Source organism: Nesoenas mayeri (genome assembly GCF_963082525.1).
Source record: "Nesoenas mayeri genome assembly, chromosome: 15".
Taxonomy (NCBI): Eukaryota; Metazoa; Chordata; class Aves; order Columbiformes; family Columbidae; genus Nesoenas; species Nesoenas mayeri.
Window position 1 is genome coordinate 4,825,133 of NC_137559.1, and position 18,721 is coordinate 4,843,853.

The 18,721-nt window shown below is 55.9% G+C and overlaps 3 protein-coding genes across 3 annotated transcripts; 2 read left to right on the plus strand and 1 right to left on the minus strand.

Moving 5' to 3' along the window:
• Positions 1-91: 91 nt before the first annotated feature.
• On the plus strand, positions 92-9,296 carry SMCR8 (SMCR8-C9orf72 complex subunit). Its single transcript, XM_080354108.1, has 2 exons — positions 92-2,822; positions 4,718-9,296. Exons 1-2 carry the CDS (start codon positions 472-474, stop codon positions 5,169-5,171), a joined length of 2,805 nt encoding a protein of 934 aa, XP_080210234.1. The 5' UTR covers positions 92-471; the 3' UTR covers positions 5,172-9,296.
• A 469-nt stretch (positions 9,297-9,765) lies between these two features.
• On the minus strand, positions 9,766-14,540 carry SHMT1 (serine hydroxymethyltransferase 1; the record flags this gene model as incomplete). The annotated part of the gene is made up of 11 exons (XM_080354236.1): positions 9,766-9,935; positions 10,781-10,891; positions 11,066-11,182; positions 11,450-11,572; positions 11,940-12,056; positions 12,315-12,527; positions 12,761-12,842; positions 13,158-13,318; positions 13,403-13,518; positions 13,781-13,926; positions 14,439-14,540. The coding sequence occupies 11 exons, from the start codon at positions 14,538-14,540 to the stop codon at positions 9,766-9,768; spliced, it is 1,458 nt and encodes a 485-aa protein (XP_080210362.1).
• A 2,789-nt stretch (positions 14,541-17,329) lies between these two features.
• Positions 17,330-18,562, plus strand: LOC308046134 (chemerin-like receptor 1). The gene has a single exon (XM_080353829.1). It carries the CDS (start codon positions 17,333-17,335, stop codon positions 18,416-18,418), a length of 1,086 nt encoding a protein of 361 aa, XP_080209955.1. The 5' UTR covers positions 17,330-17,332; the 3' UTR covers positions 18,419-18,562.
• The last annotated feature ends 159 nt before the right edge of the window (positions 18,563-18,721 follow it).

Consider the following 18,721-nt stretch of genomic DNA (forward strand, 5'->3'; position numbering starts at 1 on the left):
TTCCTTCACCGTTACGTCCTGCCGTAAAGCGCTCCCCTGTGGCGGGAACTACAGCTCCCAAGATGCCCCGCGTCGCCCCTCAGCCGCCTCCCCCGCCGTCCCGCCTCGGTTTGCCACTCCGCGCCGCCACGGGGCCCGTCCCGCGTTCAAAAACGTCCAGAAACGGTAATGATTTAAAAAAAAAGCGACAACCGAAAAGGAGGAGGGAACGGCTTCGCTTCCGGGTGGCGGGGTGAGAGGCCGCGGCGTCATGTGACCCCAAGATGGCTGCGGGGCCGCGGCGGCCGTGAGGAGGCGGCGGAGCGGGGCCGCGGGCCGGCGGCTCCGGCCGTGGCGGCGGCGTGAGCGGCGGAACGAGGGGCTGTGGGCCGAGGGGCTGCGGGCCGGGCTGCTGTGCCGGGGCCCGTCCCGCGGGGGCGGGAGGGCCGGGGGGGCCTCGGGGCTCCGCGTCGGTTCCGTCCTGCGGGAAATATGATCAGCGCCCCTGACGTGGTGGCGTTCACCAGGGAGGAGGAGCTGGAGGACGAGTTGTGCAGCGAGCCCCCGCTGCCCGAGGAGTACTCGGTGCCGCTCTTCCCCTTCGCCAGCCACGGCGCCAACCCCTGGGCCAAGGTCGCCAGCTCCAAGTTCACCCGCGACTTCATCCTCATCTCCGAGTTCTCGGAGCAAGTGGGGCCTCAGCCCCTCCTGACCATCCCCGACGATGCCAAAGTGTCGGGCACTTTCGACCTCAACTACTTTTCCCTCCGGATCATGTCTGTGGATTACCAGGCTTCCTTCGTGGGGCACCCGCCCGGCTCTGCTTACCCAAAGCTGAACTTTGTGGAGGATTCCAAGGTGGTGCTGGGGGACTCGAAAGAAGGAGCCTTCGCCTACGTGCACCACCTGACGCTCTATGACCTGGAGGCCAGGGGTTTCGTCAGGCCCTTCTGCATGGCATACATTTCCGCCGACGAGCACAAAATCATGCAGCAGTTTCAGGAACTCTCTGCTGAGTTCTCCAAAGCCTCTGAATGCCTGAAGACGGGGAACAGGAAAGCTTTTGCTAACGAACTGGAAAAGAAACTGAAAGATCTCGACTACACCAGAACTGTCCTGCACAACGAAACCGAAATACAGAAGAAAGCTAACGACAAAGGGTATTACACCACCCAAGCCATTGAGAAGGCCAATGAGCTGGCCAGTGTGGAAAAGTCCATCATCGAGCACCAAGATCTGCTGAAACAAATCCGGTCATATCCCTACAGGAAGCTGAAAGAGTCCGAATTCCACCCCTACGAGCCAGAAGCTGCGCTGGATCCAGCAGGCACGGGCTGCGACCAGGACCTGACTACCTCGGATCTCGTTGAGCACAGCCCAACACACCTTTACTCCCATGCGCCGTCCTATACCCCCAAGCTCATCAAAGCCAAGTCTGCCAAATGCTTTGACAAAAAGCTGAAGACGCTGGAGGAGCTCTGTGATATTTATTTCTTCACCCAAACCCTCGACCAGTTGCATCAGATTGAGAGGACGTTCAGAGGTGACGTCTGCTACCTCCTGACGGATCAGATCAGTAGAGCGCTCTTGAAACAACAAAGCGTAACGAACTTCCTCTTCGAGGATGGCTCTTTTCTGGATGAAAAGCCCCCTGAAAAACAGTACAGAGGCTGCCAGGAGCTCAGTCAAGATGACGTCGATAGAAAGTGTTCGGGAGAGTCCCCCGCTCCTAAAGTTGTCATCAGCCTGGGCTCCTATAAGTCCAGTGTGGAGTCAGTGCCCATCAAGATGGAGCAGGAGCTCGAGGATTCCCACGAACCCAAAATGAGCGAATCCGTCACATTTGAGCCCCAGGAGAACCTGGACTATCTCGATACCGATATTAAAGGCAGCATCAGCAGTGGCGAGAGCATCGAGGTGCTGGGGACAGAGAAATCCGCCGCAGGCTTGCCAAAATCGGAGAGCCAGGGCAGCCTGCCCGTGAGCCCCAGCCCCCAGACAGGCAGGACCAGGGTGGGCAGCCGGCGCACGGTCAGCGAGGACAGCATCGAGGTGCTCAGCACCTGCCCCTCCGAATCTCTCATCCCTGAAGATTTCAAAGCGAGCTACCCAAGTGCCATTAATGAGGAACCTTACCTGGATGATGACGAAGATGGAGGCCTTCGCTTCACCCCAAGATTAAACCCGGGCGACGCCGACGAGCGGGAAGACCTTTCACAACAGGAAGGCTTGGCGCAGGTTGATTCTGCTTGTTGTATCGGGAAGGAGAGTCCAAACTTCCTTGAGGCTGAGCTGGGCCAGAAGCCCTGTGATGAGGAGGGGGTGGTCAGGATCCCCCCACAGCCGTCCCGCCCGGCTGAGCAGGGGCTGCGCGGGACTTTTGGGGGCTTCCCCTCCCACGACGGCATCTCAGGGGGGCTCCTTCCCTGCGAGCTTGATTCGCGCTACCCGCTGGGCAGCCGGGAGCTCAGCAAGGGCAGCCTGGACGAGTACTCAGATTCCACCAGCTACATGAGCAGTGCCGCCTCCACCTGCTCCGACAGGACCCCGTCCCCCGCTCACCCCGCCTGCCAGGGGAGTGAAAGGCACAAAAAAAAGGCCGGGCAGAATGCACTGCGCTTCATCCGGCAGTACCCCTTCGCCCACCCCGCCATCTACTCACTGCTCAGTGGGAGGACACTGGTGGTGCTGGGGGAGGAGGAAAACATCGTCAAGAAGCTGGTGACGGCGCTTTCCATCTTCGTGCCCAACTGTGGGGTGTATGCCAAGCCTGTGAAGCACTGGGTGACTTCCCCTCTGCATGTGGTGGATTTCCAGAAGTGGAAGCTGATTGGACTCCAGAGGTAAATCGTGGCTTTTTTGGTGTCGAGGTGGATGATAAAAACTCCTAAGTGAGAATTTCAGAGGGGAATGGGTGCGCAGGGGAGGTCTCTGTCTAATTACGTACATAAATATTTGCTTATAGGATGTGTTTTGAAGGGAGGTAAATTTATCTGTCTTCATATCCAATCTCACTTGAGATTTAATATTTAAAACATGTGCTGGGGCCTTTCTGCTGGCTCAGACTAGTAATTTAGGCAGGTTTCCCTCAGGTTTAACATCTTAGCATGGCCAAGTGCAGAAAAACCACTCAAGTCCTGCTGTTTTCCTTGCTGCTCTGATACCAGAGCACTCCTGGAGTCTCCTTGCGTGCTCTGCTGCTCCTGGCTCCTGCTAAAACTCCTCTGACGTTTCTAGCTAGAATTTTGTTTGTGAAATAGATGCTTTGATACAGGAAGGGTTTTGCACCTGAACCGCAGTTCAGATGCGAAGGAAACTTCTGCTCAGGGTGAGGATCATCACGAAGGCAAGAACCCAACACTGAAATGTAGTTTATATTAGTGAAGAGTAATTGCTCAGCTGGCAAGATTTTGGCCCTGACTTTGTTGCTGTTATTAAAAGGCTTTTCTTGGTGCATTACCAGGATGTGTTTGGTGCTTGTGGTGCAGGTTTGACGGGGAATGGCTGTTGCTGTCACTAATGTGGAAGACACGAGTCAGAGCGGCAGCCCAGCGCGGGGCTGCAGCAGCTCCTCAAAGAGTTTCTGGGCAGTGTGGAAATCAAAATACAGAAGTCTGCTTTCTGGGCTGCTGAGTGTTGCATCACCGGGGGTTGTGGATGACAAAATTATCCTAAACTGTGCGTTTATCCTCATTTCTGCGCTCGTGAGGCGGGATGACAGCTCTGCCAACAGTTGCTCCCAGACTTCTCTGTCTGTCGGGGAGGTTTTTAAATGCACCGAGTGTTTACTCATTGCTCAGTGTCTGTGTTTAGATACCATTTTTATAGACAAAAGTAATTTTTTTTATAAGAACTGCTTGTAACTCTGTGGAATATTAATTAAGTGTCGAGTTTAATGTGGCTGCTCTCAGCAAACGGTTTGTTCAAGGGCTTTGGCAAGGAACTGAGAGGTTAAATTAATTGTTCCGGTGCAGGTGCTGTGTCCTCCAAAGCCAGAGGCTGCTGGGGACAGGGACAGCCCTGACCCGACAAGTTGGGGCTCCCGATTTGGGGCTGGGAGCTGCATCTCCAGTGACTTTACCCACACAAAATTGAGGAGCAGAAGGTGGAGGTTGCGTAGGCTTGTGATTTGCATTTAAATGACTTTAATTTAGGCTTGTTGGATAATTGTATGTTGTGAACGTGCCATGGGTTTGCGCTGGAGTTAAAAATGCTCAGGCTCATCTGAGGAATATTATGGTTTAAGGCTGGTTCTCTTTTTTAAAGGAAGGACAGGAGGACTCACTCCTCTCAGGGTTTCAACCACCTTCGAGCAGCTCCCTCCCAAACACATGATCTGGGGGGACAGTTGAGCTCTTGGCTGGGGGATGGGCTCATTTGGGTTCACGAGTCCTCGTCACATCCAGAAGCCACCAGCTGCTGCAAGATTCACTTCTGTTCCCCAGACACGTCCTGTCTCTGTGTTGCTAAGCAGGGAAACTGCCCCCAGCACAGCGGGGGATGGAGCAGCACCCACCCAGTGCAGATCAGCACACGGGGGGGATCCAGGGGATCATGGTTTTTTAGGGATCTATCAGACCGGGTGATTAGTTGGCCATTTCCATCTGTGCTAGACTTTATTTGCCCACAGAGGCTCTTTCACCAGAGGGAAGGCATCTGAGATACAAGCACGGACACAGTTTGCCGCTTAATTTTCTGGTCCCCTCCAGCCGTGACCTCTCTCCTTTTGCCGTTTCAGGACGGTGTCGCCTGCCGGGGTGAACGTCCTGCACGCCCTGAGCCGCTACAGCCGGTACATCAGCATTCTGGATGCCGACAGTAAGACTCTGCGCTGCCCGCTCTACAAAGGCACCGTGGTGTCCCGGCTGGCAGATCACCGCACACAGATCAAGCGAGGGAGCACCTACTATATGCACGTCCAAAGTATCCTCACCCAGCTGTGTTCTAAAGCCTTTCTCTTCACCTTCTGCCATCACTTGCACCTTCCCATCAGTGAAAGGGAACCGGAGGAATCCGTTGTGAAGCGCAGAATGAACTTTCTGAAGCTCCAGCTGGGCCTCGCCAATGAAGATATCAAAATCGTGCAGTATTTAGCGGAGCTGCTGAAGCTGCGGTACATTCAGGAACCCGGCCAGGGGGGGAACCCTGTGCTCCGATTTGACTATGTCCCCAGCTTTTTGTACAAAATCTAGGCTGGCCCAGGAGCCGGCTGCCTGCGTGCTCACAGTCTGACAGATCACCCGTGCTTGGCATCCGCGCCGTCTGCAGCAGCTCATCCGTTGGGAAGGAGCGAAGAAGCTGATGTGTTTGCTCCGCAGAAACCAGTGTCTGAGGGAGCAGCTTGCTGTGTGGTTCCCTGTAGCCACAAATGTAGATGTTCCATCACATAAACCACCGAGCACTCCGTTTTTAAATGTTCGAAGGGGCACTATTGACTTTTAAAGCGTATCACAGGGGGATTACGGTGTGGAGAGAGAGCTGGGCTGTCTTGGGGATCAATATTTATTAGTGTGCAGCCCTCAAAATACCGCGCGCTTTTGCCAGAGCCCGAAATGCTGTCTGTCCCTTCTGTGGAGCCGGAGTGGAGGCCAGAGGCGGGATGTAAAGGCCACGTGAAGGTTTTTAATCGACTTGTGTCTCACATGAGCGTAGCTCGGGAGCTCCCTGGCTGGGCGGCAGCTTGCAATGACCCATCTGTGCGCAGCAGCTGTGGATGGTGTGTCCAGTCCTGTGTTTTTCTGAAATTCCTGGCACTTCCCAGGACAGGGTGTCCCTGGGTGGGTGGTGGGAGAGCAGCGGAGATGCGTGTGCTTCTCTCAGCTTTGTTAAGATCTGGAATGTGGAAGGATTCCTTAACGCCGGTGAGCACCGAGGCACCCGCTGCTGTGAATGTTGAGTGCTGTGCCTTGTTAATTTGTCACGTCCCATTTGTTGGGCGGCCTCCGAGAAGGGTGGGAGGGAAATCGGGAATCCCCAGAGGGGGAGGGTGGCCTTCTAAGGAACAAGAGGAACTCCCTCGGTTTTTAGGTGCTTTTGCGATGGGGAAACAAACAGTGCAATTCAGCTGTGAGACAGTGAGCTGTTAGAGCAGGTTGGTGCAATACTAGCGCTCAGGAGAGATCGGGGGTGAATGTACTGAATTCCACATTTTATCCATAATAGTTTGGTTTGTTTTTTTGTCGGGGAGTTGACTTTTGTGCTTTACAGTACAGCAGAGTCAGCATCTGGAACCTGGCCAGGGGGGGAACCCTGTGCTCCGATTTGACTATGTCCCCAGCATGCTGCTTCTTGGCCGAGCCTTTGTAGTGTCTCCACTACCTCTCCTGGCTCCGGACGGGGCAGAATATGCCGAGGATTTTCCTTTCAAAGCTTCCATTCTGCTGCCTGTGCCATAAAGGTTGTGGTGACACTCTCAGGTTGTTCCTGTCTGTGCCAAAAGCTTTGTACCCGGGCATGGTGTGTCCCACTGGAGTCTTGTAGGAGATTCTGCTCCTTGGCCACTGGTCCTGGGCTGGGCACTGCTCTGCCCAGTGCGTGCAGTGGTACCAGCCTCCAGGGTACTTCTAAGCAAGGAAAGCCTTGCCAGGAAAGAAAACCTTTGTTTATTTCTTTTTAGCACTCTTGTTATGGAGTGAGAACAGCCAAGATTGTACAAGACGAGCCGAAGTGTTCTTTGATTTGGTTTTGTTTTTTTTGACTTCTGTTTATTGTGCTGGAGGTGAACGCAATGTTCCATCGATGCCCGGGGAGGTTTCTGTGACAGGGTGGCACACAGGTTTGTCGTGTCGCTCAGACCCCACTGAAACTTGCAGCCAGAACCACGCTGCTCCAAAACCCAAAGGCAAGGAGGCTCCATGGGAGCTCCAAACCATCTGTTTTAAGACTGGTTTAAGTGGTAGTGTTGTTTCTGGTGGCTTTCAGACAGGCCAGCCTGGACAGATTGAGCTCGTGGTGCTCTCCAGGGGGATTCCTAAGGTCAGGGGTTGCTTGTGATGGTGTTTTGAGGTGGCAGCTGGGAAACAGCATGGCTGGAGGCAAGCGGTGTGCCTGTGTGCGGAGCTGCACAACTTGAAAGCGTGTTTAAAGGCCTTTTCCTTTCCTAACCATGCCCATCACGTGTGAACTGGGTCTGCTGGTGCAAGACTTCGGTGTCCACCAAAAACTCCTGTGTTCTGAAGTGACTTGAGGTGTCCCCGTGTCGATTCGTGTGTACCTGAACGGCTGCCGCACTGAAGCGGAGACGAGAGGTGTCTCAATGAGTGAGTAACACGGGTGACATGGCACAGACTGTGGCTCCCTGCATCCTGCCTGACCTGCAGCTCACACCAGAGCTTGTTTTCAGCTGGAAAACAACCCGAGGCTGTTTGGGTTTGAGTAAGGAGCAACAAACCTTTTTCCCTGCTGACTCACGTCTTCCTCCGGGGTGACAGCACAGAGCGGCGGAGCAGGATTGACGGTGAGTGTTGGCTGATCTCTTAGTCACAGTGGTCTCTGCCTGTGGCATTCAGCTGCGCTCAGAAATTGATCAATAACTCACTTCTTGCTCTCTCTATCCAACCTGTAGTAGCTGCTACTCAAGGCTGCGTTGAGCAATACTTGCACTATCACCTCTCTGACCTGCTTCATCTCTCTGCCACAAAGTGGCTCTGATTTGGGAGGATGCCCCGGGGCTTTGCTGGCACCATCATCAGCTTTGAAATGGGAGCTCTGTGCTTTCTGCAACTCGGCTCTTGAGTAGGAGCTGTGGAGAAATGCGTCTTGGGGGGGATCTTGTCATCCTAAAGCAGGTTGCAGCAGAGAACTCTCAGCTTGGGTGCCAGGAGAGGGGAGTCACGTTGGGCTGTGGCACCTCGGCGCAGCCAGAGCCCAGCCTGTCCGTGCTGCTCGTGGTGCCTGTAGCGGCGGCAGAAATCAGGAAGAGTCTGAGTGGTTCAGGATCTGAATTCCTCTTCACTCAGTAATTTCTTTGTCTGCTACTGTACAGCAGAGATCCCTCTATCGGCACTTTAAGACTCTTTCATCATCTTCACTGCATTACCTCACTCGTTGCCGATATTAGCAGACTTATAACAGGTTCCGATTTTCGCACTAACAGCTCCCATGACGAACTTTGGCATGTGTGTTCGTCAGCTTGTACCGTCCGAGTGCCACCCACTTCCACGAGTGCTGCCAGCATGTCCCCACGGCCACATGCCGGCTCCGGCTCCCTCCTCACTCCCTCCCGGCTGTCGGTGAGAGGAGGCTGTAAGTCTGACCGAGAATTTATCAGAGTGAAGGTGTCCCCGGCCGCGAAGACAGAGCTCCGTTTTCTGACTCCTCTGCTTTTGAGACATCCCTTGCCTGTCACTTTCAGCTCCCACCCAAGGAGGGTCAGCCATAGGAGTGGGCGATATTTAACCCTACACAGGTTCCGTTTCTCAGAGAATAATGCTCCGATCTACTTCCATCCAGTAGCAATCACTCCTAAGCAGCTCCAGAGCTGCCTTGCCTTGCCTAGGGAAGTACTGCCTCTACTCCAGCAATATTCACCGCTCGGTAAGGGGTGGGAGAGGCGCTGAGGGATGAGATCTGCTGACTTTTTGGTGAGCGTGGGGGTCCCTGAGCCCCCGGCTGGGTATGGGATGACAGCCCACGCTATGGATTCAGTGTCTCGGAGGGCTGGGCAGGAACCGGGTCTTGCGGCGGCACTTTGAAAATGCTCCTCTGTAAGGTGTGCTGGGGAAAACGGCGCTGCCCAGGCGGGAGGAAAGCGCCTGCTCCGCGCTGTCAGCACCGGGTCAGAGCAACAGACTGTACCCGACACCAGGGGAGTCACAAACCCACTGCAAACAGGTCCCAGAGACGCATTTTAACTGGAAGGCAGAAACAGGGTACCCGGTCCCACTGCTGGCGTGGGGATGGGGCTGGGCTGGCAGCGGCAAGGAGGCCGTGATGGATTCTCATATATTTTAAAGCACTGTATCCTATCACTGCATGTCAAGTTCCGTGTGTGTGCCTGTGCGTGCCGAATGCTTGCGTCAGTAGTTAGGGCGAGTGTGACCGGGAGAAATCCAAGAAGCATGTCTTAGTGTTGTGCTGTAAGTGTTACTGCACAAGAGTTTAACAGATGTTAACACCAAATGACTAGTCTGAGAAATGTACTTTTAAAAAAAAAAAATATTTATTTGGGTTCAGATATTTTTGAAATACAAAAAAAAAAAAAAAAATTGGTTGTATTTTTTAAAGCGTATAATTCTTGTCATACATTGTGGTTAAATTCTTAATTTTACCGTGCTTATTAAAAAATGGTTCTACCTAAGATTTGTGCGCAGAGGTCTGAGAAAATACCAGAGACACTGGTGATGGACGGGACGGTGATCCCGGGAGGGCTGTTCCGAGTGGGTTTGGGACAAGGCTTGGCCTTGTCACAGCCTGGGGAGCCTGGAAGGCACAAAAGGAAATAGTTGAGGCAGAAAACCAGCTGTTATGGCTGTGAAGTCTCTTGGACCCCCATGCTTTGGGCTGGGGTGTCAGGTGAAGGCACAAGGTCGAACGCGGCCGTGAGGCGGCAGGTCACCCAGTGCTGGGTCCCGACTGCTGAGCGGTGACGAGGCTGTTATCCCCACAGAGGCTGCGCTCAGAGGCTCCTATGCCCCAGACGGGAGGGGAGAGGTGAGGAAGGAGCTGCTGCAGCCAGTGCCAGCTGGGATGTGCTGGGAGGAGGCACTGGGGTGCTGCTCTTGGTTTGGGGCTGCGAGCATGTGGTAATCCCAGGCATGGTCGTGGCTGCAGCGCCGGTGCCTCCCGTCACAGCACAGGCAGCCCTGGGAGCGGGAAGGTCCCTGCGAAGGCTTCGACCTCTTCCTTCAGTGCTTTCAGCTCCCCTTGGTATTTCTCCTCCTCCAGTTTCTCCTTGAATTCCTTCAGCGTGGCCTTGGGGCTCATGTCCTTCTGCACGCGCAGTGTCAGCTCGATCCCTGTGGGGATGGAGATGTCACTCACCCCTTGCGCCTGCACCCACGGCTGCCGCATCCCGTGGTTCTGGCAGCCCCACACACCCCACAGCAGCACTGGGGCTGCTCCCGAGACATGTGGGGTGCAAGAGACTCGCTGCCCCAGGAAAACAGTGCACTGAGAACAACTGGAACAACACTGCGGAAGGTACAGTTCTAATCTGGGCTCTCAGCCTGTGCAGTGGGGAGGGTTTGGCTGGTCCCAGCTGTGGCCAGATGTCCTCCCCCACATCCAGATGTGCATGTTGGACAGTTACTCCTCACTTAGAATCACAGAATCATTTCAGTTGGAAAAGACCCTCCAGATCAAGTCCAACCATTACCCGACCCCTGGCACTACCCCATGTCCCTGAGAACCTCATCTCCGTCTGTTCAACCCTCCAGGGATGGTGACTCCAACACTGCCCTGGGCAGCCTGTTCCAATGCCCAACAGCCCTTTGGGGAAGAAATTGTTCCCCAGATCCAACCTCAACCTCCCCTGGCGCAACTTGAGGCCGTTTCCTCTGCTCCTGGCGCTTGTTCCTGGGGAGCAGAGCCCGACCCCCCTGGCTCCAAGCTCCTTTCAGGCAGTTCAGAGATCAGAAGGTCTCCCCTCAGCTCCTGTTCTCCAGCTGAACCCCCCAGGTCCCTCAGCCGCTTCCCATGACACTTGTTCTCACACTGGTGTGTGTTTTCCCTTGCCAGCTGCTGCAACAGCCACCCAACTTGTGCCTCCTCTCCCAGAGGAGCTGCCCCAGCCCCAGAGCTGCTGCTGGAGCTGAGACTCAGCCCTGCAGGTCCCTGCCCGTGAGCCCGGCCGCGGCCTCACCTCTGTGGATGTACTGAGCCACCATGCGGAAATCGTCCTGCCGAAAGCCGCGGGAGGTGAGAGCCGGTGTCCCAAACCGCAAGCCGCTGGGGCGCAGGGCACTGACATCACCTGCACCAGGACAAGTCATGCATCACAAAACCCAGTACCAAAACCACCACGCACGGGACTTCAGCCTGGTTCCCAGTATGCAGGGTGGACTGGGAGCTGGTAGCCCTGCAGAAGTGCTGCATGGGCCACGGGAGATCCCCACCACGGAGGGCAGAAGCTGGTGGGACCTCTCACCAGGGCACGTGTTCTTGTTGCAGGCAATGGAGCAGATCTCCAGCACGCGCTCGGCCCGGCCGCCGTCCGTGCCTCTGCTGCGCAGGTCCAGGAGAATCATGTGGTTGTTGGAGCCCCCTGTAAAGAGACGGCGAGTTGGTGGGGACGCAGGACTGGGGTAAAAGCTGCAAAAAAGGGCTTGGGATTGCACCAGGTTTCGGGGGCAGAAGGGATGCCTGCCCTTGGGAAAGAGGGCTGCTTCAAAATGGTTTTGTGGAGGTTGAGGAATTGCGACGTCAGAGCCCTGTCCGTCACGGCAGCGCACACGCTGCTGTCATCATCTGGCTCGGACTCTGGGCCACACGTGGGGATCAGCCCCATCCCACCGCTGAGACCTGTCCTCACCCGTGACGATGTCGTATCCCAGCTCAATCAGCGCGGCCGAGAGCGCTTTGCAGTTGGCCACCACCTGCTGCTGGTAAGCCTTGAACTCTGGCGTCATGGCCTGGCGCAGCGCCACGGCAATCCCTGCAGAGGGAACGTGGAGCAGGGTGAGGTTTTGGGGACTCCAGCAGGAGAGCTGGCAGGGACGTGTGGCACCACCAGCAGAACCATCCTGGAAGCTGAGCAAACTGATGCACAGTTCCCTGAACCAGGCTGGTGGCATCACCATGAGCTACAAGGCAGGAGATGGGACCAGCCTGGTTGCTCCTCAGGCAATGCTGGATCAGCCTGGCTGCTCCTTGGGGCAGTATTTGCAGACTGTGAACCCCTCAGGACTTCTGCAACCCCCAAACTGCTGCTGGGGGTCAGAGGGCAGCCAAGACACCTTTGCCATCTCCCTTTGCCATCTCCCTTTGCCATCCTGGAGCTCGTGGCCAGCCTGGCTGCGTACCTGCGATGGCGTGGTTGTGCGGGCCTCCCTGCAGCCCGGGGAAAACCGCCTGGTTGATGAGGCTCTCCAGGTTGTAGAGTGTTTCCTTGCCCGTCTTGGGGTCCACGCTGCGGGTGCCTGCGGGACGGGAGAGCGGGGTCACTCACATCCTTCTCCCGTGAGCTTTCACCCCCTGGCCTCTCAGAACAGAGATTGCAGCTGTTCCTCCTCAAACCTGGGCCATGGTTGGCACTGGGAAGCTCCTCAGATGCTCCCAGGAGACCCCAGACTTACCTGCCCTCCCTCCTTCCCAGCTGCAGGAGGAAGGAGCTTTAACTTGCAGCCCCCACAGCCTGGGGAGATCGTTTCTCCTGGTTCCCTGGCCAGGTCAGGTACCTTTGCGGTAGAAGATCATGCCGGCCCTACAGCCCCGCAAGGTCTTGTGGGTGGTGGTGGAGACAACATCGCAGTGGTCAAAGGGGGACGGCACGACACCGGCAGCCACCAACCCGCTGATGTGGGCCATGTCAGCCAGCAGGTACGCATTGTTGGCGTCGGCGATCTTCCGCATGCGGGCATAGTCCAGGTTGCGTGAGTAGCAGCTGACACCTGCAGGGAGGTGGCATGTGGAGGGGAGAGGAGCAGGTGCTCAAGGACCCTGGGACAACCCTGCGTCCAGCCCTGTGGTGGGGACAGCACTTAAGCTTCCACCAGTGTGGATGTGTTTGAGGTCTCCTCCTGGCACTGCAGCATCTGTGGGGTTACCAGGGTGCTACTGGCTTTGGGGAGCCACCCCCACTCAGGGGTGTCCCCAAGGAGGTCAGTAAGGGTTTGATCCTCACCTGCTATGATCAGCTTGGGGTGGAAGAGGCGAGCGTTCTCCTCCAGCCGGTCATAGTCGATGTAACCGGTCTTGGGGTTGACCTGGGAGAGGAATCATAGAATCAGTTTGGTTGGAAGAGATCTTTAAGATCATCGAGTCCAGCTGCTCACCCAACGCTGTCACTAAACCATGCCCCTATGAACCTCATCTCCACATCTGTTAAACCTCTCTAGGGATGGTGATTCAATGAAGGGAGGAAGAGGAAGGTTCAGCCACCTTGGTATGGGTGAAGGTCAGCCACAGTGCTGTGCTGCAGGAGAGGGTGCCAAGAGCCTGACACTGGCACCTTTAACTTTAAGAGGCATGAACACTTATGACAACAGCATCCTGGCTCTGGCTGGAGCAGCTCTCTGTACCTTGTAGGGCATGGACTCGAAGAAGACAGAGGTGGCAGAGATCTTCTTCTTGTCTGTCATGAACCCATGGGTGAGGTGGCCTCCGTCGGGCAGGTCCAGCCCCATGATCCTGCCATGGGGCTCCACCAGAGCCGTGTACACAGCAAAGTTCGCCGGTGACCCTGCAACGAGAGCACACCGGGCTTGTTACGGGTGCCAGGGACATGTCAGTGCAGCCAGCTGGGCTCTCCTGAGCATCCTGTTACCTGAGTAGGGCTGGACATTGACACCCCACTTCTGAGGGTCGAGCCCATATACCTGCAGGGCTCGCTTCTGGCACAGCCTTTCCAGCTCGTCTACGAACTCCGTCCCACCGTAGTACCTGCCAGTAAAGGATGGGGCAGCAGTTAAACCAAACCCCGTGACCAAGGACCCAATGATGCCGTGGCTGTGACAGCCACCAGGACAGCAGCTGCAGCAGATGTGACCTGCTGAGATTGTCCCATGTGTGGCCAAGGACCAGAGGGTCAGATGCCAGCACCAGAATGCCGCTTCCTTCCCAGAGGTGATGTCTGGCACCGTGGGTGGTTCCTCTCCCTCCCTGCAAGGGTTTGGGTTGGGTGGGACTCGGCCCCAGCCCCTACCTCTGTCCTGGGTAACCCTCGGAGTATTTGTTGTTCATGCAGGATCCCAGGGCCTCCAGGACCGCTCGGCTCGCAAAGTTCTCCGATGCAATTAACTCCAGCCCCAGCCTCTGCCGCTGCTTCTCCTTCTTGATGATGTTATGCACCTTTGGGAGGGGAGAGAAACAGCTTCACCCGTGCTGACTCCACTGTATGGGATGCACCCTCAGAGGGGATGGGTCATGGAGAGGTATCTAGAAAGGTGCTGGAGAAAGGAGGGGAGATCCCTTCTCAGTACAGCCAATCCCAAACAGTTCCTGTGTCCAGTTACAGGCCATGTTTTTGGTTTCTACCTGCCAGATAATTCAGGTGTCATTTGGGCTCAAGAGTCAAGGGCAATTGCCACGTGGCCTGGTGGGCTGGCTGCTCTGGTGTGGACATTAGAGCTTCCAGCCGAGGATAAGAGCCATAGATGCAAAGTTATAGCCATGTTGGAGGATGCCCGCCCCCTCCACCTCTCACTGCAGGTAGAGAGGGCATGGAGGATGGATGGGTCCCACCAGCTCAGCCTTGGACTGTCTCCCTGCCCCATCCCTGGCTCAAGGAGCACAGAATACCTGTGGCTGTCTGGGGGATGAAGGAAGTGGCTGCCGGGCAAGGGCCAGGACGGGGATCTCACCTCCGGATCATTGCTCTCGAGCGGCTCCATCATCACCCTGTTATGGGAGGCCCAGAGCTCCGCACTGAGGAGGTCCCCATCGCTCTGCGTTGAGTTTTCCATCCTCCTCTGAGTCCGATGTCACCTGCCAGTGGAGAGGGGGCGTTGTGGGATGAGCTGGGATGGCAGTGGGGCTGAGTACCCCTGTGCTGCACTCCATCTGCTCCCACCCCACATCTTCCCCAGAAACACAGAGGGACCGGCTATGGGCTGGGACCTGCTGCTGGGTAAGGAAAACAAATAGGCTTCCCTGCTGATTTAAGACTAGTTCATTAATTATAATGCTTTGATAATTTCTGATACTCTCCCATCACTGCTCCACAGCACCTGGACAGACACCTGGGGACATGGTCAACCTGTGCATGGACCAAACCAGATCAGCAACGCGAGCAATTACTTTCCCTCTTGCTCCCATAAACCCGCGAGTCTTAGGGCTTCTAGGAAACGGTAGCAGACACCCTCATAGACACAAGAGTGTCTTATTAAAACTGTTTAATTTCAAAGGCAGTGAAGTGCTCACACCTACAGACCTAAGTTTTTAAAGTGCATTATGTTATCTCTCAGCTACTTTCTTGTGTAGACCCATGAGAGCAAACCCACAGCGGGTTGGAGTCTGGCCCCAGACTCTAACTGAAGCAAACATAGCTTGTGGAGCTGGGCCCTGAGAGGGAACCGCTGCTCACATTACAATGCAGAGCACAAGTTCCTGGGCAGGCATGACAGCCCAGCTTCTGCCCTGGCAGAAAACAATGCATCTCTTTATCCATTAACCCTGCAAGGCCAGTCAAGGGCCATGAGCAGGTCGTTGAGCAATTGCACTTAGTTTGCTCGTGTCAGACTGCTGAAGTTTGTTCAGTGTGGGGCTGCTGCACTCTGCCCTTGCTGGGCAGGGATGCTCGGCCGCCTTTCTTCCCCGAGTCTGGGGTTGGTGGAGAGGGAGTCCCCGCAGTCAGAAAAGCTGGGCTGGGGAAAACACTGCGAGGGAAAGGGCAGGGTGCACCGCTCTGCCTTTGAGCTGAGCGACCTGGTCCAGCGTATCCCTGCCAAGCAGATCACAGCAGTACTTGCACCCTGCGACACCTGCAGAACGCTCCAGGGTACAGAGCTCCCCGATCCCCACCTAGCACCCCCATTTCCACCCTCATGTTAGGACACTGGTCCGGCCCGGGCAGTTCACGTGGAGCAGGGATGAACCCCAGCCTTGATATTCCATCCCCAACTGGGTCTGCATTCCCCGTACCCAGTTCCATCCCCACCCACTACCCCGAGAAGCTCCCGCTGATGCGCTCCCCGCGCCCGGACACCGCTGGTGAGCAACAGCGCTGCCCGCCCGGCTCTCACCACGCAGCACAGTGCCCGGCTCGGCTCGGCCCTGTCGCGGTCCCGGTCCCGTTCCGCCACCGCGCGGGAACCCGCGCGCCTGGCATAGACCGCTCAGACACGCCCCTCCGCTCCTCGACCAATCAGCGTCTCGTTCGTCCGCAGTGGGTCGGCAGCGCGGAAAGTGTTCCGGAAGCATCAGGGCCAATCAGCGCTGCGTCTCTCCACCGCCCCGCGTCCTATTGGCCCGTGCGGAGGCGGGGCCGGCGGCGCTGCCAGCACGTGTGTGCCGGGGCGTGGGTGACCTTGGCCAGGGCGGGGCGGCTGGGGGCTCCGCTGGCGTCACCGCTCTGTCGTCACCCAGGGGCTCCGGTGATGTCATCCCTCTGCCCTCACCCTGGAGACCCGGTCCCGCCTGGCGCGGGGGCCTCTCCCCCAACTCTGGGGTGTTCCCAGCGCCTCGCGATCCGGGGGTGCCCCTCGCCTTCCCCGTGATCCGGAGGACGGGAGACCCCCTCCGCGGCCGGGCTGCTGCCCGCGGCCATGTCTCAAGACGAGCAGGCGTGCGAGGCCACGGCATGGGCTGGCAGCACCGGCGTGGTGCCTCTGCCGTGGGGAGCAGAGTCCGCCCTATCCCCCCGGAGCTGGGCCGGGGTCCCGGTGCTCCCTGCTGCTCCGGGGGAAGGAAACTGCCTGGGGGGACGAGTGGTGTAGGGAGGAGAGGGGCCAAGTTTTCCTTGTGCTTCGAGTCTGAGTTAGGGGATGGGCTTGGCCAACCAGCCTGAGGGAGCCTGCGACTGCTGGGGCTTTGGGGGTTAAATTAATGCACCACAAATTGAGGAACAAGATTAGGGAATGAGGAATCCAACTAAATTCCTCGTGATCCCAAGCCAGGGGAAAATGGAAGAAAGCAGGGTGAGTCACCCACTGGAGAGGGGAGTCAGGGACGAGACCACCCGCTGCGGACAGAGTGGCGACGGAGCATGGCGGTGAGTCGAGGCGGGTGGTGGGGTGGGCAGGGGGCGAGGGGAATCCAAGGGTGACCAGGAGGGTGTTTAGTGGGTAACGGGCTGACAGTTACAGCAGAATCCTCCTCTGGTACTGTTCTGCTGTCAGTGCACCTCCCTGCAAGGTATGTGTTGAAGGAACAGTCTTTGTACTTAATCTACATGGTTTTTGGTCTGTTAATTTGTCGTTGGTCATCTGAAGAAGACTCGTCACAGCAGAGGGATTTGGGTTTCCATGGTTCTGCTGCTGGCCCATCTCGGGTTGCTGCTGGAGGCCGTTTATAGAGGTGGTTTGTGACACCGACACCAGCAGCCAAACCAGCTTTCTCTGGTCGCAGTGGTCTCTGTGACATGCAGATGCTATAGAGAAGGACTTTATATTAATGATATATTTTAAGTATATAATCTGGCTTTGCATATACATTTATGTACAATTGCTAGCAAAAGATTTTCACCTCCCCTGAGCCGCAGGGCAGCAGATGACAGCGGTGTGTGTTGTTACAATTTCAGGACTCCGGCTTGCTGGTGATGGAGAGTGTCTCTTCTTCCCCTTCACCCTTCTCTGCTGCTTCCCCCACTGCGCCGTCTGAGAACGCCACCACCCATGACTACTACTCCGGCCTCCAGAAGAGCATGCATGTCCTCTCCATGGTGGTGTACAGCATTGCCTGTCTGCTGGGGGTGACAGGGAACGGCCTTGTCATCTGGATCGCAGGCTTCAAGATGAAGAAGACGGTGAACTCCGTCTGGTTCCTCAACTTGGCCATCGCTGACTTCATCTTCACCTTTTTCCTGCCCCTCAGCATCGCCTACACCGCCATGGACTTCCACTGGCCATTTGGGAAGCTCTTGTGCAAGTTGAACAGCACCATGGCGTTCCTCAACATGTTTGCCAGCGTCTTTCTCCTGACGGTCATCAGCATGGACCGCTGTGTTTCCGTGGCCTTTCCCGTCTGGTCTCACAACCGCAGGAATCCGGAGCTGGCGGCCAGGATCGCACTGGGGACGTGGGTCTTGGCTCTTCTCCTCAGCTCCCCATACCTCGTTTTTCGGGACACCGTGGTAAGTTCCAGGAACATCACCAGCTGCTATAATAATTTTGCACTGTCTGGTGACTACACGTCCGAGGCTACACAGAAGCTGTGGAGGATGCGGCACAAAGCAATGATCATCACGCGATTCTTATGTGGGTTCCTCATCCCTTTCACAGTGATTCTCATCTGCTACAGCATCGTTGCTGTCAAGCTGAAAAGGCGGCAGTTAGCCAACTCGGCAAAGCCATACAGAATTATTATTGCTGTCACAGTCTCATTTTTCCTCTGTTATTTCCCCTATCATGTCTTCTCCTTGCTGGAAATATCCAAAAACTCTTCCAGTCACGAGATGAAAATGGCTCTTTACATTGGGATCCCCTTGGTTTCCAGCCTTGCTTTCTTCAACAGCTGCATCAACCCCATCCTGTACGTATTTGTGGGGCCAGATTTTAAGGAGAAGTTTCGCCAGTCCATCCTGTCGACCTTCGAAGGGGCCTTCAGCGAGGAGTCGGTCCTGGGCAGCCTGGCCAGCAGGAGAAAGTCCAGGTCTGCTTCGGAAGCGGAGGTCCCGAGGGGCTGAGCGGGCGCTGGTGTGGAGAAGGCAGTTCGTGTTTTTTTTCTTTCCAATTTCCCCTCATTTCAGAGCTATAATCGCAGGGCTGGGAGCTGCAAAGGGCTGTGCATGCTAACAAAGAGTGATTTGACATTTTGGGGGTATCTCAAACCTACTATGACTTAATATACTATAGGAATTAAACAACCATGTGGAGCGGCAGCAAGGTGGGAAAGTCAAAGTACATTTTGCTCCTTGTGCCGCTTCTTTGGCTGCCTTGTTTCCCTCTGCATTTTCCATCCCCTATGGTCCATCATACATATTTTAAAG